This window comes from Scyliorhinus canicula, chromosome 15 (assembly GCF_902713615.1).
Source record: "Scyliorhinus canicula chromosome 15, sScyCan1.1, whole genome shotgun sequence".
Taxonomy (NCBI): Eukaryota; Metazoa; Chordata; class Chondrichthyes; order Carcharhiniformes; family Scyliorhinidae; genus Scyliorhinus; species Scyliorhinus canicula.
The window spans coordinates 137,737,126-137,758,631 of record NC_052160.1 but is presented as its reverse complement, the minus strand read 5'-3'; the positions used below and the strand labels follow the sequence as shown (position 1 = coordinate 137,758,631).

Sequence of the window (21,506 nt, the reverse complement as noted above, 5' to 3'; positions counted from 1 at the left end):
ATTCAATTTGAGCTCTGGAATCCCACTGGTGTCTTCCACCGTGAAGACTGTCTTCCCTGCTAGATCCTTCTCCAATCAACTCTGGCCAGCTCCTCCCTCATGTCCTTGTAGATACCCTTATTTAATTGTAATACCGTTACCTCTGATTGCAGCTACTCCCTCTCAAACTGCAGGGTAAATTCTATCATATTGTGGTCACTGCTCTTTAAGGGTTCCTTCACCTTAAGTTCCCTCATCAAATTTGCCTCATTACACATCACCAAATCCAGAGTTGTCTGTTCCCTAGTTGGCTTTGTCACAAGCTGCTTCAAATAACCATCTCTTAGACATTCCACAAATTCCTTTTCTTGGGATCCACTACACAACCTGATTTTCCCAGTCCACCTGTATATTGAAGTCCCCCAAGATTATTGTGATATTGCCTTTTTTACATGTCTTTTCTGTCTCCTGATTTGTATTCTGCCCCACACCCTGACTACTGCTTGGGGGCCTGTACATAACTCCCATCAGGGTCTTTTTTACCTTTGTGATTCCTCAACTCTACCCACAGAGATTCTACACCTTCTGAGGCTATATCGCTCCCTGGCATCGATTTAACTTCATTCCATACTCACAATGCAACCTTAACATTGTATATGTAGATCCCAGCCTTGATCTCCTTGCAGCTACATCTCTGTGACGCCTACAACATTGTGCTGGCCAATTTCAATGTGGTGTTTTGCCTTCCTGGCATCTCCTGCCACTCGGGATTGCACCACGGGTGGTCACCATTGGCAGGACCGGAATATCCCATCGTCAGGAATGGGTGGAATATTTAAGCCAAGGATTCTAAATGTACCAAAAACAGAACTATCTAACCAAAGGGTTGTAGAAACAACAGTCAATTGGTTCAGGTGAAGCATGTACAATCAGGACACACATGCAGTGATATAAATTTGCAGAGTGTAAGCCCTGTCCCCCAACAGCCTGTGAAGTCCAATTCTTCCGAGGATTGCAGAGTTAAATTGGGCACTTCACTAACCCCACAGCTCATCCGAAGCTACAAATCCAACTAGATTTGAGCTTCATCCCAAGAGGGTTGATGAGAAACCTCAGGGCAATTCAAGCAGACAATGTTTATGTCTGGTTGGCACGCGTTTAGCAGGGTGTTTCTGGGTGGCTGCAGAGCTGAAAAACACCCCAATATTGAACGGCACTTTGCTGTTCTTTTGGCCGAGGGGAGTGACTCCCCCCTGAGGCCGCACTTTGAGCGATTTCCTGCTTCTGCTCACCGGCAGGAAATGCACCTCGCATTTTGAAATACTGACCCGATCTTTGTGCCCCCCCACCCCGCACACTTTCAGTCCTCCCACCCTGTTTTTGACCCCTCTGACCCCAACTTTGAGGAGGTCATTGGGAACACCCTGTCACCCCTCCTCCACCTGTAAAGGCTCCACTGGGCCTGATCGCCATCAGTGTCAACCTGCTACCTGGACACGATGGTACTGCCAGCCTGGCACCCAGACAGCAGCAAGATGGCATTGCCAAGGTGCCAGGGTGGCAGGGCTAAGGTGCCAGGGTGGGAGGGCCAAGGTGGCAGGCTGCCATCGGGAGTCCCACGGTATCACCTTGCCCTGTGCCCGACCACCCAGGGGTCTCTAACGGCTGGGAGCAACCCCCCCCGCCCCCCACCCCACCCTGAGTCTGTGATCCCTGATCCACGTTTGTGGAAACCAGCTCCAAATGGCATCCTGACGAAGATCTCCAAGGAGCGGCCGTTACATCCCGAGTGCCGGGAGAATCCAGCGAACACCGAATGGCTCATTTAAATATACCGATCTGGGTCACGCGCAGTGAGAGCAAGATCCAGATCGCGACGTCTTGTGAGATTCCGTTGGTTCTCGTGAGGCATTACAAGCGTCGCAAATCTCACGAGAGGCCTCTCACAGGATTCAACGAGATCGTTGAATCACAGAATCCCTACAGTACAGAAGGAGGCCATTCGGCCCATTGAGTCTGCACCGGTTCTTGGAAACGCTTAAGGCCATGCCTCCACCCTATCCCCATAACCCAGTAACCTCACCTAACCGTTTGGACACTAAGGGGCAATTTAGCACGGCCAATCCACCTAACCTGCACATCTTTGGACTGTGGGAGGAAACCGGAGCACCCGGAGGAAACCCACGCAGACACGGGGAGGACATGCAGACTCCACACAGACAGCCACCCGAGGCCGGAATTGAAGCCGGGCCCCTGGAGGTGTGAGGCAGCAGTGCTAACCACTGTGTGACCGTGCCATCCCGAATCACTCCCCCAAGCTTAAAGAAGGAAGGCTGTTTACTGATAATTGCAATATAAAATTAATGTGAGGATGATAGAATAAGTGCACCAAATGTAAGCTCCCATTTCTCTTGCTTTACAAGGAAAGCAATGTTAAAAAATAAGTCCAAATTCTATTTTTTCCCCTGTGCAAGTCACATTTGACTTATTAGGACACAAACATAAGACTATAGGAACCAAGAGCAAGGGTCGGCAATTCAACCCCTCCACCATTCAATACTTTTTCTTATTCGCTCTTTGGATGTGGGCATCGCTGGGCTGGGCCAGCATTTGTTACCCATCCCTAATTGCCCTTGAACTGAGGGGCGAAGCATTGTTGTGTGGGTCCGGAGTCACATGTAGGCCAGACCAGGTAAGGACGGCTGATTCCCTTCCCCGACGGACCTTAGTGAACCAGATGGGTTTTTTATGACAATCGGCACTGGCTTCATGGTCATCATTATACTTTTCATTCCAGATTAATTCAAATTTCACCATTTGCCGTGGTGGGAACCCAGGATCCCAGACCTCTGGGTCTCTGGATTACTAGTCTTGTGACAATACCACTGCGCCATCGCCTCCCCTAACAACCTGGGCTGATCTCGTCCAGGCCCCATCTCCACCATCCTGCCCATTGCCATAACCCTTCATTCCACCACTAATTAAAAACCTATCTATCTCCTCCTCAAATTTGGATCGTGTTCCGGCATCCACTGCCCCTTAATATCAAAAACATCAAGAAATGTTATCATCCAGTTGTTTTTATTATAATGAAAGCAGTTCACATAGTTTCTCAAGACTTTACAAAGATTTTCAGATTGTCATAAAGAATAAAAATACTGCAAAACGGTAAAGTAACTTATAAAAGCAAGGTGAAAATATTCTGGACATTCGTGTAGGTATTAGTCAACCTTCTGGCCGGTCTTCGAATGCAGCTCTGACCCCATTGATGTTCTCTGGCTGATGTTTCCACAGAACCCATCATTTGCTGGCCTGCAGAACTGAATAACAAATAAATTTAATCAATCGTAATGAAGAAAACAGAGGAATTGACCTTCTTTCTGTAAGTGAAATACTTCAAGCGATACATGGCGAAAAAATAGGTGAGAGTGTGGATGGAGACATCCTGATGTAAGTGCTGAGGTTTGTTTGCAATAACCTCGCACTGCGATATTGCTCCAATTTCCTGGGTTCGGGGAAGCTCTCTATTTTGCATCTGGTGCCCACAGCTCTGGGGCACATCATGGGCTCCAGGTTATACAATGCACCATACTGTGCCTGCTCCAGGGGCACTGTTGATGCTCCCTTACCCATGTTCAAGGCCACTATTGGACACAGGTATGCATTTTGAATAAAAATTTAATTAAACAGTGCTTTGCATTGAGTGTCTACACAACTTTTCCCATCTTGCACTCCCGCGTAAAAATGAAAATCTCCTGACGAACTGACATTTTTATCCTTTCCGTCGACGAGCATAAAATTCAGCCCAAAGGTCATTGTTATCACACTCGAATGGCTCCCTCGTTACATTTTCACAAAGAGAACTTATTTTCTTGTGGATTATGTGTTGTTTTTCTTGGCAACTTTCAAAGTGCCTGAGTTTTTAGGCTGAAGTTAAATATCTGTAAATATTAGAGCAAAAAGATTTCATATTTTATACCTGGCCCTTTTGCAAAATGTTCATAGAATGTGACTGAAGCGGAGCAAACAGCCAGAGCCGCAAAGAGCAGCCAACGGAATATAGTCCATATCTTCAGCAGAACCTCTCTGATTAAACAAGGAATTATAATTAATACAGTACAAAATAAATTAACCCACAGTTTATGCAAAATGACCATCAGTAACATCCCAACAATTCTGGAAAATGATATTGAACACATTGACAGTTTGTACGAGCTATGGGGTGATTTTCAAAGTGTAATCACACCTAGGAGTTTTGGGCTTTGTACACACAGGGAAAATATCTCTAACAGGAATTGCGCAGGGACGAGCTGTGTTCTGGTGAGACTGCATCTCTCTGTTGAGGATGCATTACAGCAGTGTTCTAAGGCTTCTTCAGCAACACCTTCCAAACCTGTGACCATCACCAGTTGGAAAGACAAGGCCAACAGGTAAAGCAGCACCACCTCAAATTCACCTTCTTAACTACCACACTAACTTGACCTGTAAGTGGATCATGATTCCATCACCTTTTCTGTGTCAAAACCCTCTCCACCGTACAACACAGGTGTATTGGCATCACATGGACAGCAGGGGTTCAAGGTGGTGGCTTACCAACATTTTATCAAGGGCAATTAGGGATGGGCAATGAATGAGGGTTTTTCAGCAGCATCAACATCCCGTGAATGAATAAACGCTGGGCTGGGGTGTCGGATGTTCCGTAAGGGAAGGTATCAGCAGAAAGTGTTAATGTAACTCTCTCATATTATCGCACCGAATGATTACTGCCAAGGTCTGAAAAACGTCGCCCCCTGGCTTCGATATGTGTGTATTAAATGGTAAGACAATCAATGGCAGAATTATGAGGAAATATATGGCATCAATATGGTGGTTGCGTGGATTATAGTAATTTAATAACATCGCATTGCTCATCATGACCTGTGTGGAAAGCAGGATTATCTAACAACCGTGGCTTCAATGAGGATGGCACAAGATTGATATTTAGAAGTTGCAAATTAAAATCTTACCTTGAGGTATCGTTGGAACCATTTGGTCTTCCTATTGTCAGAAATAAACATGTATGAATAATTTGATGAATAACTGCCAACCACCACAATTATTATCTTCAACGTACTATACTTATGGAAAGTGAACCTGGGTGTTTAAAGCTGAGGAAAAGGTAGATTCTGAGGGGCCTTCACAAAGAGTTTATAGTGTTGGGAGGACAATAATCTGTGAGGTATTGCACAAACTCTCAATTTATTTTTAACATTTATATTTTCTTGTAGTATTCGTGAAATTTTTGAAGACTTTACCCAGAGAGCTGATGGAAGCTGGAACTTGTTAAATGTGGAACTAGGGACAGTACCTCCAATCCAGTCATGGCTTTCAGATCTTGCTGGGGTGAAGGGTGGGCAGTCCAGGCCACGGGTGGTTCATGTGAGGCCGGGTCAGCTGGTGTAAGGATCATATGCAGCGGCGGATAGAGTGGATGGTGAAGCCAGTATCTAGTCTGGAGCCACATCGTGCCAACGTGGCACCTAGCCGAATTGTCCAGTGCGTTTTAAAAAATTTCACTCAGTTAAAATTGGTGCCTTGAGCATCCTAAAAATGTCTGGTTTGTGGATGGACACTTGTTTTTTTGGTCAGCGGATCTGAGACGTTCTACCTGTACCACAAGGTGTAATTGTGACAAATTTCATAGATGCTCTTCGGGGGAAATTGAGCTAAACTTAGCGAGGGGGAAAGTAAGAGAAGGATGGGCTGAAAGGTTGAGATGAAGTAGGGTGGCCGCAATGTGTAAATAAAGAACTAAGCATTGACCAATTGTTATTGTTTTGGGAGTTTTATTCAACACTGATTGAATGATAATAATTTTATATTGAACCTTACCTTCAACAGTTGTCAGATTTTTTACCTGGACGATCTTTATGTTTGTTATTCTTGTTGCTCCACACCAGTACTCTCCTTCATCGGCTTTATTAATGTTGCCCAGGGTAACAGTAAAATTATGAGAATTATTAATAGTGATTGAAACACTCCCATTTTGCAGATTGGTTACAGCCCCATTAGAGCTGGCAATAATGGTGCATTTATTTCTAGAGGTGACTTTACACAAGAGTTTCTGATAGTATTTCTCCTCCTCCGTGTACAGACATGGTACAGTGGCGACATTTCCCACAACACCACTGATCTCTGATACAATTGGCTCCCATGTACCTGTTGATAAATGAGAAACACAATCAACAAAAGTTCAAAATGCTGAAAAACTGAGCATCTTTTCATTGCTCAAAACATAATGAACCAACCAAATGTTAAAAATGTCAAAAGTATTTTCTGTTTTTAATGTACGGACTGGATTATAGTGTAAAATGCACTGCAATCATTGAAGGCTCCTGCGTTCAATTCTTGCTCATTCTAAACCTTTAATTTAATATTTCAGAGGTGTGTGGGTCTACGTTTAGTGAACCATTTCTATTTCTGTAGCTGCAGTGAAATTGCTCAGAACGTTCGGGTGAATTTTCAAAGTGGATGAAGTGAACCCAACTCCAGGCCTGTTGGACACAAACTGAGCATCGCTTAAACACTAAAAATATACAAACAATGTGAGTTTGTTACTTGTAGGTCAAATGGAGTTTCAGTTTTCATAGTCAGAACCATTGGGTGCGATTCTCCGCTCCTGCGCGGCATCGGGAAGGCCGATGTGAACCCGGCCGAGTTTCATGACAGTGTCGGAGGCCGCTCCTCGCCCCCTATTCTCCCCTGGGGGCTAGGAGCGGCGTTGTGAGAAACTCGGCCGCCGGGCCTTGCCGCTTGCGTCAAAGCGGCACGCCGAGAATGACGCGAAGGCGGCGCCTAAGTTACGTCAGCCGCGCATGCGCAGGTTGGCCGGCTCCAACCCGCACATGCGCAGTTGCCGTCTTCCCCTCCGCTGCCCCGCAAGACATGGCGGCTTGATTTTGCGTGGCGCAGAGGGGAAAGAGTGCGTCCCTTGGTGAGCACCGATCGCGGGCCAGTCCCCTCCCGAGCACAGCCGTGGTGCTCACTCCCCTCTCCGCCCCCCACCAGCCACAAACGAATCTTTGGCGCCATTTTCACGACGGCAGCGACCAGGTATGGTTGCCGCCGGCGTGAACAGGTTGGGAACGTCAGGCCGCTCGCCCCATCCTGGCCATCCGGGCCAGAGCGGCGATTCTCCGAGGGGGGGGGGGGGGGGGGGGGGGGTGAATCGCAGGGGGTGCCAGGGCGGCGTTTCGTGATTCGACCGGCCCTCCTGCGATTCTCCCACCCGGCGTGGGGAGCAAAGAATCGCGCTCCAGGAGTGGAAAGAGCCTAGAGCAGAAGTAAACGGACGAGCCGATCGGTGCACAAAGCGGCGAAACCCAAGTTTCCTTGGGCAAAGTGGAAAAGAGATTGGAGGCCCAGAAGGCGACGATCACAGACCTGTAAAGGGCCTCAATGGTCCAGAGCGACCGGATCGTCGCCCTGGAAAAAGAGGTGGCGAGGCTGATCGCGGCGCAAGACGGCCTGAAAGGAAAGGTCAAGGATCAAGAAAACCGGTCAAGGCGACAAAGCGTCCAGATCGTGGGCCTACTGGAGGGAATTGAAGATAGGGACCCCACAGACTACGTGGCCCAAATGCTGGGCAACCTGGTGGGCAGGGAGACCTTCACCAACCAACCAGAAATAGACAGAGCAGACCGGTCGCTGCGACTAAAGCCCAAAGCCGGGGACCAATCAAGGCAGGTGATAGCGAAACTGAATCGATACCAGGACCGGGAGAGAATCCTGCGCTGCGCCAGGCAGTCCAAGAACTGTCGCTGGGAAGGACATAAGATCCGGATATACCGAGACTTTGGGCTGACCTGGCCAAGAACCAGGCCGTGTTCAACAAGTCAAAGGACGCGCTGTACAAGAGCGGCGTACGGTTTGGTATGCTGTACCCAGCCAAACTCTGGGTCACGTACCAGGGAAAAGAACATTTCTTTACAGCCCCGGCGGAGGCTGATAAATTTGCCGCGGAATGTGGGCTGGAGAAGTGGCAACAAGGAAAGCGATGAGGAGCCATGGGAAGAAATTATAACGCTGCAATGGGCTGACATGGTGTTGCCAATCGGTACCAGAGATGCCAATAATGTTGCCAAATTAATTAGATTTGACAGTTATTAATGATAATATTGCTTTTCAGAGTCGGCAGGTATCAAATGGTACCACCACAAGGCTTTACCGGATATCGATCAAAGACAAACAACCAGTTAGTTAGTTCAAGTTCAAGGATAGTTTATTTACACACAAGAATTACTTCAACATGCAACACAAAACACTACAAGTTAAACTACACCTAACAGCTACAATAACCTGTACTTAACTTCAGTGCAACCGGCTCTTTGCAGATGAACAAGGCCTTTGTTTGGAACTTGCGTGGCTGGGTAGAAGAAGTGGCTTCGTTTCTGCTGGGCTCATCCGTCTGGTAGCGATCGTTGGTCTTGAACTTGTCTTCTGGTCGTAATGCTGCACTTGGCTTTAGGCGTAGGTCGGGGCCAAGAGAGACCGAGCGCCAGGGCCAAGAGAGACTGAACACATGACTGTGTCTCTTTTTATCCCTCTGGGATTTCGCCCTCTTTGAGGCTGTCCTTAGCTTTGGACCCAATAATTCGACAGGCTTCGATCACTCCCTTCGACTTTGGCCAATAAAGGGGTGGGTGCCTTGAAGGCCGGGTGTGTCCTGAGCATTCATTGACCTTTGCTGTTTGGGCTTTCTTAGCAAAGGGAGTGGTGTCGGTTAGTCTGCATCTGTATCGGTTACCTGAGTACAGTCCTTTTGTTCTGGGGAAATGGGCCATTAGAATGCAAACGAGCGGAGGTTTCGATCGTGTCTAACTATCTGAGTTGCAAATACACACACAAGCTCTGAGTGTGTCTGAGTCCTGGGTTGGCCATAATTCCCATGGTCCTTTGCAGGTGGCCATCTGAGATGGCTACAATGGGGAGGAGGGGAGGAGGAGAGAAGAACCTGTGCCTCCCTCTCCCCCCCCACCACAACCTGTACGACCAACAGCAAACCCCCACCAAAGAGACCGCTTTACGTGTGAGAACGTGGCCTCGTTCGGGACAATGAGGGTAGCGACAGAGGGAAGGCAGAGTGGCACCCAGGAAAAATACAGGATAATCCGGGGATAGGGCAGGTAGGAATTCCAGAGAGTGGGCGAGGAACAGAAGGACAGTAACTCCGGGAGGGGAGTCATCACACTAGCGGCATAATTAGCACCATGACTGATGGAGCAGACAGAGGCAACGGCGCACCCCTAGCAAGGGGAACAGCGCCCGCAAGTGGGGGGGGGGGGGGGGGGAGAGGCACAAAAAACGGTGACAGGGGGTAAGGGGGAGAGAAGCAGGGGAAGGGGGAGAGAAGCAGGGGTAAGGGGGATAGACGGGAGCGGGCTACGGGAAGGGTGGGGAAAGGGGATGGTAGGGGGGAACGGGGACTTAGAAATAGATATGGGCAGAATGATAAAGGCAGTATGGCTACATCAGGCCACAAGTGGGGTCCGGAATAAAATGGCACTGCAAGCAACCACCTAGAACGCCCCTGGGCGATGGGAAAACCCAGTGTGTAGGGACATATCCACATGGCGGACGCATCGTTGGCAGCCATGTTGGGTGCCCCCTGGACAAAGGGAAACCCCAGAGCCCAGGGACATGATCAGATGGGGAAAACAGTGACCGTGGCCATCTTGAACGGCCTCTGGGACGACACGGAATTTATAACAAAGACCATGGAAGAAATCCCCGACATAGATACGCACCAGCTGATCATGGGAAGGGGGACTTTAACTGTGTACAGGACCCACGGACGGAGAGGTTGAACCCCAAAATGGGAAGGACCTCCAGCATGTCAAAGGAACTCGGTCTCTTTATGGAGCAGATGGGGGTGGTGGACTCATGGTGATTCACCCACCCAGGGAGAAGAAGGTGGAGCCATGCCCGAAAGTGGCAGTCGTCGGGGTATCAGATCAGCCAGATCTCTTCATGCGGAGGAAGGCCACCACCCTTGCCTTTGCCTCCGTCATCATCAATAATGGGGCGGAACCAGGAGGGAGAAAATAGAGGGGAACACAGGCAGGAACAGTGACACAGGGGACCACAACGGCCACAGCAAACATGGCAAGGAGGAAAGAAAACAAAAGAATGAAAATAAGAAAGGATCTAAACCCATGTAAATAACAAAAAAACACCGGAATGTAAATAACATTCGGGTCACCACGCAGGTGCCTCCCTTATCATTTTGTGTGTTTTTATATTATGCTCTACATAACAAAAAAACAAAAAAAACATTTTTTAAAAAATCCTCCCCCCGGCCCTCAAATCACCTTCTGGCAGCTATTGTGGAAATGTAGGTTTCTCGGGCCGAGTCAAGGGCCGCTCGAAATGCCACCAAACCTTGAGCCCAGGCCCCTGCCACCCCTGACTTCCCCACTTCAAACACATACCACCTTCCTGCAGCCAGTGCTGTTCCATGTTGCTGGAAAGCTGCAGTAGAGCTGGTGTCACGTGAGAATACCTTTAAGAAATGGGTGTTTATAAATGGGTATGTATATAAATATCTGTAGTGAGAGTACCTTTAAGAAATGAGTGTTACTACTGCAGTGATGTCAGAGAGTGGGTGGAGCTGGGCTGTCTGTCAGCTTTTTACTTTTGTTTTAGGCTGTTTGCTGCTGGGTGTGTTTTAGTTTCGATTTCAGTGTTGGAGCTGAAGCCAGACCAAGCAGATGTACTGCTGTTCTTCTGCCATGAAAAGACTATCTCTTGATCATTTGGTGAATTCAGAATTATAAATGTTCTCAGTAGTGAATGTAAACCTAATGTGCTTCTGTTAAAAGGTGTTTATTGGGTCTTCTGGATGTTGTTTGGGAAGTTATTAAGGATTACTTAGTGTTGTAGTCTTTGGGGGTTGTATTTGAATTGATGGTTGCTAAGATGTTCAGTGTATGGCAGCACGATAGCTTTGTGGTTAGCACAAATGCTTCACAGCTCCAGGGTTCCAGGTTCGATTCCGGCTTGGGTCACTGTCTGTGCGGAGTCTGCACATCCTCCTCGTGTGTGCGTGGGTTTCCTCCGGGTGCTCCGGTTTCCTCCCACAGTCCAAAGATGTGCAGTTTAGGTGGATTGGCCATGATAAATTGCCCTTAGTGTCCAAAATTGCCCTTAGTGTTGGGTGGGGTTACTGGGTTATGGGGATAGGGTGGAGGTGTTGATCTTGGGTAGGGTGCTCTCTCCAAGAGCTGGTGCAGACTCGATGGACCGAATGGCCTCCTTCTGCACTGTAAATTCTATGACATCTATGTTTCAAAAAGGTTAACTTGAGTTCATAGAATAAATGTTGTTTTGCTTTTAAAAAATTACTTTTCCATTTCTGCTGTACCACACCTGTAGAGTGGGCCGTGTGCTCCCCATACCACAATCTATTAAAAGTTGTGGGTCAGGTGAACTCCGTGATATTCTTTGGGATTCTCTAAACCCTGGCCCATAACAAATTGGGGGCTCGTCTGGTATAAAAGTCTATCTATTGGATTGGCTTAGTGAACTTAAAGACAGTGAGGGGTGAGCATATTGTGGTTGCTTTTCAGGTATTTTAGTTCAAATGGGGAGTGTGTTGTGGACAATGGCTCTTTCAGAGGCTCTGAAGTTTTTGGGGCTGGAGATGGTCACACACAGTACCTTATGGACAGAGACTAAAAGCAGACTGTTAGATTTGGCAAAAACATTGCAGTTAACATTACTTGCCAAAATGCGAAAAGGCGAGGTAATTATGGCGGTGGCTAAGCATTTAAAGTTGTCCAAGATACAGTCTGACTCATTAGAAATGGCAAAGATCCAGTTTCAGATTAAGCAACTTGAACATGAAAAAGAATTAAAGCAGCTTGAATATGCAATGAGAGAAAAAGAAAGAGAGGGAGATACAGATCGGGGAAAAGGAAAAGGAGAGAGCAGAAAGAAACAAAGAAAGAATAGCTCTAGCAGAACAAAAAGAAAGAGATAGAGAGGAAAAGGAAAAAGAGAGAGAGTTTGAACTTCAGAAAATGGCTATGAAACATAACAGTCAATTAAAATTGGCAGACGTAAAGGAAAACGTACAGTTGGAGGATAGTGATGACGATAGTGAGAAAAAGCGTCACAGTCGAAGGCTTGGTGGGAATCTATTTAAATAGGCCCAAGCATTGCCAAGGTTTGATGAGAAGGAGGTATAAGCCTTTTTCATTTCATTTGAGAAGGTAGCTAAACAAATGAAATGGCCACAGGACACGTGGGTATTATTGATTCAAACAAAGCTGGTAGGGAGAGCAAGTGAGTGTTTGCATCATTACTGGAGGAGGTATCTGGGACATATGAGGAGGTGAAAAAATCCATCTTCGGTACATATGAACTAATGCCTGGAGCTTACACACAAAGGTTTAAACATTTAAGGAAACAAACAACCGCGGTAACACCCCATGAACAATACCCCCCCAGCTTCAAGAGCAACTTCAAACAAAAGGAAAGAACAAAAACAAAAAAAAAACACAAAAAAAACAAAAGAGCACCCAGACAACGAAAGGAAAAGAGATAGCACCCTCCACCAGCCCATGTGCACAGTTCTACCTCCCCCCACTCCTTACCCCCCTCCCCCCCCCTCCCGGGTTGCTGCTGCTGTCGGCCTATCTCCCTACCGTTCCGCCAGGAAGTCCAGAAAAGGCTGCCACCGCCTGAAAAACCCTTGAACTGATCCCCTCAGGGCAAATTTCACCCTCTCCAATTTAATGAATCCCGCCATATCAGAGATCCAGGCCTCCACGCTTGGGGGCCTCGCATCCTTCCATTGGAGCAAGATCCTCCGCCAGGCTATTGGGACGCAAAGGCCAGAACACCGGCCTCTATCGCCTCCTGCACTCCCGGCTCCACTGCAACCCCAAAAATTGCGAGTCCCCAGCCTGGCTCGACCCTGGATCCCACCACCCTCGACACCGTCCTTGCTACCCCCTTCCAAAACTCCCCCAACGCTGGGCACGCCCAAAACATATGGGCGTGGTTCGCTGGGCTCCCCGAGCACCTAGCAAACCTGTCCTCGCCCCCGAAAAACCTACTCATCCTCGTCCCAGTCATGTGGGCCCTATGCAGCACCTTGAACTGTATGAGGCTAAGCCTCGCACAGGAAGAGGAGGAATTCACTCTCTACAGGGCATCTGCCCACGTCCCCTCCTCAATCTCCTCACCCAGCTCCTCTTCCCATTTACCCTTCAGTTCCTCCACCGAGGACTCGTCTACCTCCTGCATTACCCGGTATATGTCTGAAATCCTCCCTCCTCCAACCCACACCCCCGAGAGCACCCTGTCCCGTACCCGACATGGGGGCAACAAGGGGAACCCCTCCATCTGCCGCCTGGCAAACGCCCTAACCTGCATGTACTGAAACATGTTCCCCGGGGGGAGCCCAAACTTCCCCTCTAACTCCCCCAAACTCGCGAACCTTCCCTCCACAAACAGGTCCCTCAACCTCCTAACCCCTGCCCTGTGCCAGCCCAGAAATCCGCCATCAATGCTCCCTGGGACGAACCGATGGTTCCCCGTATCGAGGCCTCCATCGAGCCCCCCATTTCTCCCCTGTGCCGCCTCCATTGCCCCCAAATTTTGAGGGTAGCCGCCACCACCAGGCTCGTGGTATACCTCGTTGGAGGGAGCGGCAACAGCGCCGTTACTAGCGCCTCCAAGCTCGTGCCCACAGAAGACGCCGCCTCCATCCTCTTCCATGCTGCCCCCTCCTCGTCCATTACCCACTTACGCACCATCGCTGCGTTGGCAGCCCAATAGTACCCACAGAGGTTGGGCAATGCCAGCCCCCCCCCCATCCCTGCCTCGTTCCAGGAACAGTCTTCGAACCCTCGGAGTCCCATGCGCCCACACAAATCCCTGTTGACCCTCCTAAAAAAGACCTTCGGGATAAGGATGAGGAGGCACTGGAACAGGAGCAAAAACCTCGGGAGCACCGTCATCTTAACGGACTGCACCCTACCCGCCAGTGACAGCGGTAACATATCCCACCTCTTAAACTCCTACTCCATCTGCTCCACCAACCTTGTGAGGTTGAGCTTGTGCAGGGCCCCCCAGCTCCCCGCCACCTGGACCCCGAGGTACCTGAAGCTCTTCCCTGCCTGCTTCAATGGGAGCCTACCAATCCCCTCCTCCTGATCCCCCGGATGTACCACAAAGACCTCACTCTTGCCCAGGTTCAACTTATACCCCGAGAAACCCCCGAATTCCCTAAGAATCCTCATCACCTCCGGCATCCCCCCCACCGGGTCCGCCACATACAGCAACAGGTCGTCCGCGTACAGTGACACTCGATGCTCCTCCCCACCCCGCACCAGGCCCCTCCAGTTCCCTGACTCCCTCAATGCCATGGCCAGGGGCTCAATTGCCAACGCGAAGAGCAAGGGGGACAGGGGGCACCCCTGTCTTGTCCCCCGGTACAGCCGAAAGTACTCCGACCTCCTCCTATTTGTGGCTACACTCGCCATCGGGGCCTCGTAGAGCAGCCTCACCCACTGGATAAACCCCTCCCCAAACCCGAACCTCTCCAACACCTCCCACAAATACTCCCACTCAACCCTGTCGAAGGCCTTCTCCGCATCTAATGCCACCACTATCCAACCCCTCCAGCCCCTCCGTGAGGCCCAGGATCCGCAAATTCTTCCTCCTCGACCGGTTGTCTAGGTCCTCGAACCGCTCCTGCCATCTTTTATGGAGCACCTCGTGCATCTCCACCTTCCCCGCCACGGCCACGACCTTGTCCTCCCTTTCGGAGGCCTGCTGCTGCAGCTCCCGGATCGCAGCCCCCTGGGCTGTCTGGGTCTCCATCAGCTCCCTGTTAGTTACCTTCAGCGACTCCAGCAGCTCCAGCTTCAGCTCCTGGAAGCAGCGCAGCAGAGTCGCCTACGGCTCCTGGACCCACTTCCTCAGGACCTCGAGGACTTCACCGGCCGCTATTTTTTCTTCCTGCCCCCGTTTTTTCAGAGGCACTTTCCTTGGGTTTCTTCCTGCCCCGCTCCTGGTCCGGACAATGGGACCGTCGGGGACACCTCCTGCCTTCTTCCCCTGTTGGGGTTCGCCACTATAGCTCCGTTGGGGCCCTGAAAAGAGCCCCAAAGTCCGTTCTTCCGCGGGAGCCACCGAACGTGCGGCTCAGCTGATCATCACCGCCACCGGAAGTCACTGTGTGCATTTCTTAAAGGATAGTGTCATGTGAGAGTACCTTTAAGAAATGGATGTTTATAAATGGGTATGCATATAAATATCTGTAGTGAGAGTATCTTTAAGAAATGGGTGTTTGCTACTGCAGTGATGTCAGAGAGTGGGTGGAGCTGAGCTGCCTGTCAGCTTTTTACTTTTGTTTTAGGCTGTTTGCTGCATCGTGTGTTTTAGTTTTGTTTTCTGTGTTGGAACTGAAGCCAGACAGAGCAGCTATACTGTTGATCTCTCTGCCATGAAAAGACTATCTCTTGATCATTTGGTGAATTCAGAATTATAAATATTCTCAGTAGTGAATGTAAACCTTCTGTTAAAAGGTGTTTTTTGGGTCTTCTGGATGTTGTTTGGAAAGTTATTAAGGATTAGTTAGTGTTGTAGTCTTTGGGGGTTGTATTTGAATTAATGGTTGCTAAGATGTTCACTGTATGTTTCAAAAAGGTTAACTTGAGTTCACAGAATAAACATTGTTTTGCTTTAAAAAAATACTTTTCCATTTCTGCTGTACCACACCTGTTGAGTGGGCCGTGTGCTCCCCATACCACAATCTATTAAAAGTTGTGGGTCAGGTGAACTCCATGCTACATTTTGGGGTTCTCTCAACCCTGGCCAGTAACACTCGACTATTTCTGGCTATTTCTCGGTTATTTCTGGTTCCGGCCTTCCCTGCGACCTGCGTGCTCAGGGCTGGGAGGGTGGTGGGAAGAGACGGAGCAACAGAGAAGGCAGGGAGGGAATGAGTGTGGACAAAGGGTGGAAAGGTGGATGGATAATGGGGGATGGAGAGTCAAGGGGGTGGGGTGGAGGAGAGGGAGGCAGGAGGAGAAGGGGAGGGTGGATATGAAGGCAGAAACCTGATGTAATCCAGAAGTGCGGGCTATGGGGGGGGGGGGGGAATTGTGGGGACAGTTGGCAGAAAATGACTCCAGATGGGGAAGACAAATGCTGCAATCCGGGGTAGCGGGGGTGAGAGGGCATGGGGGGGGGGGGGGGGCGAGGGGATGTACTGTATTAGTTGTAGGTTATGAAGAAACATGTAAAAAACCAGCTCAAAAACAGATATTAATATCGAAGCTGCTTCTTCTAAAGTTAGCGTGGATTTTGGATGATGGAAGAAATAGATATTCAGAAATATGGAAGACTCCAGATTTTCCAGCAGGAAAACCATTGAATGGGATTTAGAATGTTCTATTCACAGTATTGGGCTTTACATAGTATCATAGAATTTACAGTGCAGAAGGAGGCCATTCAGCCCATCGAGTCTGCACCGGCCCTTGGAAAGAGCAAACTACTTAAGCTCACACCTCCACCCCATCCCGTAACCCCGTAACCTCACCGAATCTTTTCGACGTTAAGGGGCAATTTAGCATGGCCAATCCCCCTAACCTGCACAAGGGGCTGGTTTAGCTCACTGGGCTAAATTGCTGGCTTTTAAAGCAGACCAAGCAGGCCAGCAGCACGGTTCGATTCCCGTACCAGCCTCCCCGGACAGGTGCCGGAATGTGGCGACTAGGGGTTTTTCACAGTAACTTCATTGAAGCCTACTCGTGACAATAAGCGATTTTCATTTCATTTTCACCTTTGGACTGTGGGAGGAAACCGGAGCACCCGGGGGAAACCCACGCAGGCATGGGGAGAACGTGCAGGCTCCACGCAGACAGTGACCCAAGCCGGGAATCGAACCTGGTGATGCGACCATCAATTCACTCGAGACCTGAGTAGAAGTAAACCGTGGCTTTAATCAGAATTTGGGACATGTAGTCGGTCGGGTCCCTGCCCTCGATTCCCTCCGCCAGGTCCACTATTCAAATGTTCTGTCACCTCGACTGATTTTCTTGGTCCTCGACCTTCCCCATCCGGCTCCCCTGGGTCGCCAGCAACCTCTTCAGTTCAGCCTCCAGGGCGACCATTTGGTTGCTCTGGTCGGTCAATGCTTTTTCCAGCACCTTTATCGTGCTCAACACCCCCTTCTTAAGGGTACTTAGGGATAAAAATGCTGGTCTAGTCAGCGATGCCAACATACCGTAAAATAATTTTAAAAAACAGGTTTGGATGGAATATGATGTTAGGTTTGTCGATGGGTAAGGGGGAAATATGTTTAGAGAGGTTAATGGAAATGGGGAGAAATGGGAGGATGGGAGGCCTTTACTTGCACATAAGGAACTGTGATAATCCTTTCATAGTCTGAGCTCACACAGCAGCAGTGTTACTGCAGCCCAACCACATTATCAACGCTAGAATCAATCTTCTGCAATATTCTTACCTGTGAAAACCTTCAGCAATATAACATCTGAAATATGGGTTACACCATTATCATGTGGCCCACACCAGTATGTTCCTGTATCTTTCTCTTCAAGTTGTCGTATGGTTACTGATATCTTGCCATTGGTATCAGTAATCGATGTTCCTCGATAATCGTTTCTGACTGTCTGTCCATCAATGCTCGATATCTGATCGCACCGAGTTCCTGAAATTACCTTGCACCACCAGATGACATAGTTTCTTTTGTACCTTTCTGCCTGTGGACATCCCACTGTGATGGTTTCTCCCACTGCAGCTCTCATCACTATCGGAGCCGTCCGTGTCTGTGAAGCTGTTGGGGGAAACATTAAGTTTTAGGAAAGCTGGAAATATCCCAACAATGAATTTTAGACAATCCTTTCACAAGGGGACACACACAAATCCTGAGTGGGACTGGAATCAAGAACCTTAAAGCAGAGAAGGAGGCCATTCGGCCCGTCATGTCTGTGCCAGCTCCTGGAAAATTTATTGTCCAATTTAATCCCACACCCCAGCTCCCCCCCGAAACCCTGCACATTGGTCCCCTTCAAATGTATGTCTATCTGCCTTTGGAAAGTTCCTCTGGAATCTCATTCCATGATTATTCCAGGTGGTGTTTTCCAGATGATAACAGCCTAATGTGTGAAATAACGTCTCCTCATTTACCCACTGTTTTTTCTCCCAACTATTTTAACTCTATGATCTCTTGTTACCAATCCACCAGCCGTAGGAAATAATTACTCTCCACTTGCTGCAGAAGACCCTTCCTCAATTTCAATACTTTTTTCCCTTTAATCTTTTCTGCTCTAAGGAGAATAATCCCAATGTCTCCAATCTGCCCACAAATCCAAACTGCCACATCCCTGGTATCATCCTGGTAAATCTGTCCTGTGCCCTCGCCAGGGGCTTGATCTCATCCCTCAAGTGTGTTGCCCAGAGTTGAACACAGTACCTAACCAGTGAGTAGTGAAGGGTTAACATAACTCCTCACTTTGCATTTATTACTCTTATTTAAAATTCAAAAATCATCCTCACATTAACTTTATATTGTAATTATCAGCTTCTTTAAGCTTGGGGGAGTGATTCGGGATGGCACAGCCGCACAGTGGTTAGCACTGCTGCCTCACATCTCCAGGGGCTCGGGTTCAATTCCGGCCTCTGGTGACTGTCTCTGTGGAGTTTGCCCCATTCGACCCGTGTCTGCGAGGGTTTCCTCCGGGTGCTCCGGTTTCCTCCCACAGTCCAAAGATGTGCAGATTAGGTGGATTGGCCGTGCTAAATTGCCCCTTAGTGTCCAAAAGGTAAGGTGAGATTACTGGGTTGTGGGGATAAGGTGGAGGCGTGGCCTTAAGTAGGGTGCTGTTTCCAAGAACCGGTGCAGAGTCAATGGGCCGAATGGCCTCCCTCTGCACTGTAGGGCTTCTGTGATTCAGCGGCCTTGTTGGGCCCAAAAAGGCCGTTGAATCCTGCGAGAGGCCCCTCGTGAGATTTACGACGCTGGAAACAACGGAATCTCACGAGACGTCGCGATCTGGATCTCGCTCTCGCTGCGCGTGACCCAGATCGGTATATTTAAATGAGCCATTAGGCGATTGCCGGATTCTCCCAGCACTCGGGATGTAACGGCCACTCCTGGGAGATCTTCGTCAGGACGCCATTTAGAGCTGGTTTCCACAAACGTGGATCAGGCAAAACAGACCCGGGGTGGGGTGGTGGGGGCGGGGGGGGGGGGGGGGGTGGGTGGCTGCTCCCAGCCATTAGAGACCCCTGGGTGGTTGGGGGCAGGGCAGGGTGATACCCTGGAACTCCCTCTGCTAGCCTGTCACCTTGACCCTCCCACCCTGGCACCTTGGCAATGCCATCTTGCCGCTGCCTGGGTGCCAGGCTGGCAGTACCAGCGTGTCCAGGTAGCAGATTGACACTGATGGCGATCAGGCCCAGTGGAGCCTTACCAGGTGGAGGAGGGGTGACAGGGTGTTTCCAATGACCTCCCCAACGTTGGGGTTAGAAGGGTGAAAAGGAGTGGGGGGGGGGGGGGGGGAAGGCTGAAAGTGTGCAGGGCGGGGGCAGAAAGATCGGACCAGTATTTCAAAATGCGAGGTGCATTTCCTGGCGGCTCCCAGCCCCCTATTCTCCCGCTCCCGGGGGGGCGAGGAGCAGCACAGCGTCATTTACGCGATGCCAAGGCCCTGCACGCATAAATGACGCGGCTGCGCCGTGTAAATTACGTCACCCGCGCATGTGCGAGTGCAACCTCCCCGCGTCTGCCCCGCAAGAAGATGTCGGATGGATCTTGCGGGGCGGCAGAGGAAAGGAGGTCCTCCTTCAGAGATCTGGCGCGCCGATTGGTGGGTACCAATCGTGGGCCAGACCCCTTTTGAGGACCCCCCCCCCCCCCACAGGTTGCCCCCCCCAGTGTTCCCGCGCTGTTCCCGCCGGCAGCGACCAGGTGAGGACGGCGGCGGCGGGAACCTGTCATGTTGGGGCAGCCGCTCGGCCCATCCGGGCCGGAGAATCGCCGCTCGCTCGCTACAAACGGTGAGCGCCGATTCTCCCAGCGGCCAGCCGTGAATCTCGCCATGCCGGTTTGGGGGGGGGGGGGGTGGGAGAATCGCGTGCGGGTGCCGTGGCGGCGTGGCGGGGGGGGGGGGGGGGGGGGGGAGAATTCCACCCTACTTCTCCCAAAGGGTTGTGAATCTGTGGAATTCGCTACCCCAGAGTGCGGTGGATGCAGATACTGGAGTAAATTTAAGGAGGGGTTAGACAGATTTTTAATTGGTAATGGGTTTGAAGGGTGTGGTGAATGTATTGCAGGAATAATTCACCATGTGTCTTACTGTATTATGCTGTTGCCCATGTGGGCTCCACCTATGGACCATTGTAAGGTATTACCTATAATGTAGCATGTTGGGGCCTGTGTGGGCTCCACCCCCTGAGGGGAGGTATAAAGAGCAGTCGCCCTGTAAGCGGCTCTCAGTAGCAGACCAGTTGCAGGCAGGCACTGTTCTAGTTGATTAAAACCACAGTTTACCTCTACTCCTGGTTTTGTGTGAATTGATGGTCACATCAAAGGGTTATGGAGAACAGGCAGGACGGTGGAATTGAGGCCAGGATGGGATCAGCCACGATCACATTGAGGGTGTTGGGCTCGGGAGGGTAAATTCCCCACTCCGGCCCCGAGGTCGTGTGTTCCAGGGAGGAGATGCTCCGGCTGATTCTGCAATCTCGCTCTTGGTCTGTAACATTGTAGATAGCAGATGAGGGACATGACAGCCATGATAGAATGGTGGAGCAGACTCGATGGGCCAAATAGCCTAATTCTGTTCTTATATCTTATGAATTATGAATCTTATTCCATGACTATTCCAGTTGGTGTATTCCAGATAATAACAGCCTAATGTGTGAAATAACTTCTCATTTATCCACTCGCTTTTCTCCCAACTATTTTAACTCTATGATCTCTTGTTACCAATCCACCAGCCAGAGGAAATAATTACTCTCCACCTGCTGCTTAAGACCCTTCCTCAATTTCAATACATTTATTAAATTTCCCTTTAATCTTTTCTGCTCTAAGGACAATAATCCCAATTTCTCCAATCTGCCCACATAACCAAACTGCCACATCCCTGGTATCATCCTGGTAAATCTGCCCTGTGCCCTCGCCAGGGGCTTGACCTCCTCCCTCAAGTGTGTTGCCCAGAGTTGAACAAGTACCTAACCCCAGAGGCCTAACCAGTGAGAAGTGAAGGGTTAACATAACTCCTCACACTTTGTATTTAATACTCCTATTTAAAATTCAAGAATCCCACAACTCCCTTATCATCTTCCTCTTCCGTTAGTGATGTAATGATGCTGGAGCACACCGGAATACCACTCCGGCACCTCCAAACGGGAATGGGGAGCAGAGTGAGGAGGCCCCGGGGAGGAGACACAGATTGTGAGATGCAGGGGAGGAGAGGCTCATTGCAAGGCCTCGGTGTGGTGAACCA

General features: G+C 49.6%; 1 protein-coding gene across 2 annotated transcripts in view; it reads right to left on the bottom strand.

Annotated features, from left to right (window-relative positions):
- Positions 1–3,043: 3,043 nt before the first annotated feature.
- Positions 3,044–21,506, bottom strand: part of LOC119978319 (polymeric immunoglobulin receptor-like) — a 49,578-nt gene continuing 31,115 nt past the window's right edge. The window contains exons 3-6 of one of the 2 annotated variants that reach the window (XM_038819862.1): positions 5,851–6,177; positions 4,986–5,016; positions 3,959–4,065; positions 3,044–3,299 (exon numbers count right to left, since the gene is read on the bottom strand). In XM_038819862.1, coding sequence (XP_038675790.1) covers positions 3,280–3,299; positions 3,959–4,065; positions 4,986–5,016; positions 5,851–6,177 — 485 coding nt within the window. In that variant the 3' untranslated portion in view covers positions 3,044–3,279. The remainder of the gene's footprint in view (positions 3,300–3,958; positions 4,066–4,985; positions 5,017–5,850; positions 6,178–21,506) is intronic. The other variant, XM_038819861.1, reaches the window with a different exon arrangement.